We start from the raw sequence: 6,000 nt of genomic DNA on the forward strand, positions 1-6,000 counted from the left end.
TTATTCCTGTCTTCTTTACATTTTATTCTTTATTATTATTATTATTGTTATTTTTAGAGCTGTTTCTTCTTATTTCCTTAATCACTTTTTCAACCCACATACCCTAAAGCAAGTGATCCTCCAACTGGTTTGGAATTTTATCGCACATGTTTCTGAAGGGTACTGGCTAATGCTTAGTGATCCAGAGCAAGTTAGCAATCTCTTTACACACCTAGAGAGTTAGCAATTCTCGTGAGTGCTGTTGGTTATTACTGGAAGTGCTAAGGTATAGGCAGAAGGTGAGAAGATAAAAGGGAGAATAAAGAGAGTGGTGAGAAAGGAACGGGGGTAAAGGAAGACAGGGATAGAAAGGAGGTATACCAAGTAGAGAGTGGTAGAGAGCCACAGTAATTGCCTCAAGGATATACTTTACCAAAACACAGCCTGGGGGTGAAAAGTACAGAAAAAAACTAATGAACACATTTACCTTCCAAGAAATGAAAATCCCCTTAATTACTGAATATGGTAAAAAGGACTTTTAGGATTCAGAGTTTGTCTTCATGATTACAGTCAAGAGTGAGGAGGTGTAAACTGAAAAATTCAGCATGGTTAACAGACCATGTGTCTTTGTCTCCTGATGACTTTTGCTGCTTCAGTTGTGATGGTGATAGATGTGTGTGTGAGTGTGTGTATTCCTACTCTAATATATAACCATACCCACAATGGTTATCTGTTATGCATTATGCCTCTGTTACATGTTATATATCTTAGAGGACTAGCAACATCTTGCAAGAAAGAATGTGAATCAGCTGCATGGTAGATAATCTCTAAGATTTTTTAAACTGTGAGATGTCATTTTAGTGAAATAACTAAAAATAATACCATCCCAAAACAAAAAAGTAAATAAGATACTGAATGGTAATTTTACATAAAAATTTCTCTGAGGGCCGGCCCGGTGGCGCACTGCTATAGTGCGCCGCTTGGGAGCGCGGTGGCGCTCCCGCCGACGGTTCGGCTCCCACATACAGACCGGCCGCTCACTGGCTGAGTGAGGTGCGGGCACAGGGTTGCGATCCCGTTGCCGGTCCCGGTCCGGTACAGGCGCGACACTGAGGGTTGCGATCCGTTGCCGGTCATGAAAAAAGACAAAAAGGAAAAAAAAATTTCTCTGATAGTCTATAGTAGCAGAAAGGCTCTTATTTGGGTTATGTGGGCTAATAGTTCTTTCTGGCAACAATCAAAGCTAAGAGCAATAGTTTCTTTTTATTGAGCTGCTACCTCATGTAAAAATCACAAAACAACATTCTGTTTGAGGATAATTCTGCCTCAAATAATTTATTTTCTTACTGTCTCCTACTTTACATTACCAAGAATGTAAAAAAATAGACTTCCTTGTTTCTGGTATTTCATCTCCTGTCATTGTTTGTTCTATGCTGGAAGTAAAAATTCTTTGTCATTTCATAGTAATCCTGTATGGCTTACAGGATTTTATAGTAATCCCACGTGGTTTACAAATTATCAGATAAAAACAGGATTTACTTTTTAAACGGGGAATAAGAAACAAGAAGAGCCAATGAGGCTATCAGAAGAATGAAATAATTTTTTCCCTGGACAATAGTCAGTCTAATAGTCATTCTGTAAAAGGAATCAATTTGGAAGAAAAAAAACGTAGAAGCCACTGGGGATTTTTTATTTATATTTTGGCTTTGCCAATTTCAGAAATACTCTGATCTAGTAAGATCAAGCTGAATGAGGTGCATCCAGGATTGGCTTCCTGAGAAAGGACACAATGGGGGAAATTAAAACACAATATTATTGGGCCGGCCAGGTGGCGCACTGCTGCAGTGCACCGCTTGGGAGTGCGGTGGTGCTCCCGCCGAGGGTTCGGATCCCACATACAGACCAGTTCCCGCTCATTGGCTGAGCGAGGTGCGGGCGCAACACCGAGGGCTGCAATCCCGTTGCCGGTCCCTGTCCGGTACGGGTGCAACACTGAGGGTTGCGATCCGTTGCCGGACACGAAAAAAGACAAAAAGAAAAATAAATAAATAAATAAATAAATAAATAAAACACAATATTAGTTTCCCTACCATTTTATTTACACAGAATACGACAGCAACAATTCAGATAAATGTCATCCTTTTTTTCAGAGATGGTCTAAGAAAATGTGTTTATAATAATAATTATAATAATAGAGATAATAATTATCATTAAACTTTTAAAAAACAATTATTGAGTGCTTTTGTGTGTGTGTGTGTGTGTGTGTGTGCATGCACACGAGGTACTCTACTAAAGCCTGTTAGGGTAAATATTATTATAATTAATGCCATTATACAGACAATAAAACAGTCTCAAGAATTTGAAGCAATTTGCTCAAAATTATATAGATGAAACAGGTACTAGGACCCAGATCACTTGGACATTGCTCAAAAACCACAGCCTTAATGATTTGCTATACTGCCTCCAACATAAGATACTGCTAAGAGATGATGATGGAACATAAAAGAGATTAGTGAATGTGTTTAATTACAAGAAAAAGGAAATTATTCTAATGGCTAGATGTAGTTAAGAATCAATAACCCTATGTTGGGAATCTGCTCTTTCTTCTTGAACCATAAAGATGTTTTCAACTAGAAAACATTTGGAAAACTTCCAGACCAAGACTGTCTGCTGTTAGGCACATGTAGGGGTCAAAAGAATAAATTATGGCACAGTGTTTTTATTTGATCCCTATATATTCATTTGTAAGCAAGAATTTTCATGTAACTATAGTACGAGGGTACTTCAAAAAATTCGTGGAAAAACTGAATTAAACAAAGTACAAATACTTCCATAAACTTTTTGAAGACCCTTCATACTTTCATTGAAAAGTCTTAATCAAGATCATGCCAGAAAGCTAGCCCATTTACAATAGCCACCAAAAAAATAAATACTTAGGAATAAAGTTAACCAAGGATGTGAAAAACCTCTACGATGAGAACTACCAACCACTGTTGAGAGAAATTAAAGAGGACACAGGAAGATGGAAAGATATCCCATGCTGTTGGATTGGAAGAATTAACATTGTGAAAATGTCCATACTACACAAAGTGATCTACAGATTCAGTGAAATCCTCATCAAAATTCTAATGACATTTTTCTCAGAAATGGAAAAAACTATCCTAACATTTATGTGTAATAACAAAAGACCACAAATTGCCAAAGCAATCCTGAGCAAAAAAATAAAGCTGGAGGCATAATGCTCCCTGACTTTAAACTATACCACAAAGCTATAGTAACCAAAACAGCATGGTAGTGGCATAAAAACAGACACATGGATAATGGAATAGAATAGAGAATCCAGAAGTCAACCCATACACCTACAGCCATCTGATCTTTGACAAAGGAACCAAGTCTACACACTGGGGAAGTGACTGCCTCTTCAGCAAATGGTGCTGGGAAAACTGGATATTCATATGTAGGAGAATGAAACTAGACTCATACCTCTCACCATATACCAAAAACAACTCGAAATGGATTAAAGAATTAAATATACATCATGAAACAATAAAACTCCTTAAAGAAAACATAGGGAAACACTCCAGGAAGTAGGAGTGGGTATAGACTTCATGAATATGACCCCAAAAGCACAGGCAACCAAAGGAAAAATAAACAAATGGGATTATATCAAACTAAAAAGCTTCTGCACAGCAAAAGAAACAACAGAGGGAAAAGACAACAAAAGAGTGGGAGAAAATATTTGCAAAATATACATCTAACAAAGGATTAATATCCAGAATATACAAGGAACTCAAACAACTTTACAGCACAAAAAATAAGTAACCCAATAAAAAATGGGCAAAGGAGCTGAATAAAGCATTTCTTAAAAGAAGATATATGAATGGCCAACAGACACATGAAAAGATGCTCAACATCACTCAGCATTCGGGAAATGCAAATCAAAACCACTTTGAGATACAATTTCACTCCAGTTAGGATGGCTAATATCCAAAAGACTTAAGAATGATAAATGCTGACAAGGTTGCAGAGAAAAAGGAACACTCATACGCTGTTGGTGGGACTGCAAAATCACGCAACCTTTATGGAAAATGGTATGGAGATTTCCTCAAACAATTACAGATAGATAAACCATAAGACCCAGCTATTCCACTACTGGGTATATACCTTGAGGAATAGAAGTCATCATGCTGAAGGGATACCTGTACTCCAGTGTTTATTGCAGCTCTATTTACAATAGCCAAGAGTTGGAACCAGCCCAGTATCCATCATCAGGTGAGTGGATAAGGAAACTGTGGTATATCTACACAATGGAACACTACTGTGCTATAAAAAAGAATGAACTACTACCATTTGCAGCAACATGGATGGACTTAGGGAAAATTAAATTAAGTGAAATAAGCCAGGCACAGAAATGGAAATACCACATGTTCGCACTTATTTGTGGGAGCTATAAACAAACAAACAAAGAAGCAAACAAACAAATAAACAGTGGGTGGCGGGGTGACAGGGAAGAAGATACAACAATCATAACAATTCCTTGAACTTGTTAGGACAAATGAACAGAATACTGTTGATGGGGGAGTGGGGAGAGTGAGGGTGCAAAAGGAATTGGTAAAGGGATGTGAAAATCAACTACATTGTATATTGATAAAATAAAAATAAAAAACAAAAAAACCCCCGAAAGAATAAATTATGGTACAATGCTTTTATTTGATCCCTATATATTAATTTGTAAGCAAGAATTTTCATGTAACTATAGTAAAAGGGTACTTCAAAAAATTCGTGGAAAAACTGAATTAAAAATAATACAGGGGCCGGCCCGGTGGCGCACTGCTACAGTGCGCCGCTTGGGAGCGCGGCGGCGCTCCCGCCGAGGGTTTGGATCCCACATACAGACCGGCTGCTCACTGGCTGAGCGAGGTGCGGGCGCAACACCGAGGGTTGCGATCCTGTTGCCGGTCCTGGTCCGGTACGGGCGCGACACTGAGGGTTGCGATCCGTTGCCAGTCAAAAAAAAAAAAAAAAAAAAAAAAAAAAGGAAAAAAAAATAATAATACAAATCCTTCCATAAACTTTTTGAAGACTCTTCATATTTTCACTGAAAAGTCTTAATCGAGATCATACCAGAAAATACACAGGTGTAGATTAACATGGTTATCTATGAATGAAGTTATTTTGACAGCCACAGGGGAAACAGATGTAACAGTTGTTGGGTGCCTGTGCTGAGCCCAAGATCTGAAAAAAATAGTGTGAGTCTGATGATACTCAAGAAAAGCAAAATATTTACCTCGGACAGCATAGCCATCTTTTACTGATGCTGGGAAGGGGGGTAGGTTGTCTTTTGCATATACATCTTGAGCAAGGACTCGCCCCATTCCGTCTAAAAGAGAAGAGAAGAAAAATGTGAATATTGAGAGCAGTGGGGTAAGCGGGCAGTTATAAAAAAAAGATGGGCATGAGTGTTTGTCTGACACAGTGTGGAAATGGGCTCAGTCAGACCTCCTGATTTCTGTCCCATGGATTAGGAGACAGAAAGAAGAGATGCAGCCTGGTGCCTGAAATAGAAAGTTACATCCAGTCAATTCACAGTAATGTTTACAGAGATTATCTGAATATGAGTTGCTAAATAGTCATCAAAGATGTGTTCAGGTGATGTGTCACTAATCCTTTAACAACCCAAATATGATTTTCTTTAAAAGGAAAGCCAAATCTTAAACATCTTCATAACCATTGACCCAGTAATTTCACTTCTAGAACTCTATCCTAAGAAAATGGATAAATCATTATGCACATGTTTATTTCAGAGTTGCTTACGTTAGTGAAAAATGTAAAGAAAACAAAATATCAATAACATAGGTACTTAAATAAACAATGATCTATGCTATGATAAAATATTATGCAGGCTAAGGTAATATCTATGAAGAATATTCATCAATGTAAGAAAATTCTTATGATAAATATATATATATTTTTTTCCTTTTTGTCTTTTTCCGTGTCCGGCAACGGATCGCAACCCTCAGT

At 37.7% G+C, this 6,000-nt stretch overlaps 1 protein-coding gene across 1 annotated transcript in view; it reads right to left on the reverse strand.

The window, feature by feature from the left end:
• GPHN (gephyrin) overlaps nucleotides 1-5,359 on the reverse strand; it is a gene marked incomplete at its 5' end in the record, with an annotated part of 109,967 nt that extends 104,608 nt beyond the window's left edge. Inside the window, one exon of the mRNA XM_008576317.1 lies at nucleotides 5,267-5,359. Coding sequence (XP_008574539.1) covers nucleotides 5,267-5,359 — 93 coding nt within the window. The remainder of the gene's footprint in view (nucleotides 1-5,266) is intronic.
• Nucleotides 5,360-6,000: the final 641 nt, after the last annotated feature.

This window comes from Galeopterus variegatus, unplaced genomic scaffold (assembly GCF_000696425.1).
Source record: "Galeopterus variegatus unplaced genomic scaffold, G_variegatus-3.0.2 Scaffold1325, whole genome shotgun sequence".
Classification (NCBI taxonomy): domain Eukaryota; kingdom Metazoa; phylum Chordata; class Mammalia; order Dermoptera; family Cynocephalidae; genus Galeopterus; species Galeopterus variegatus.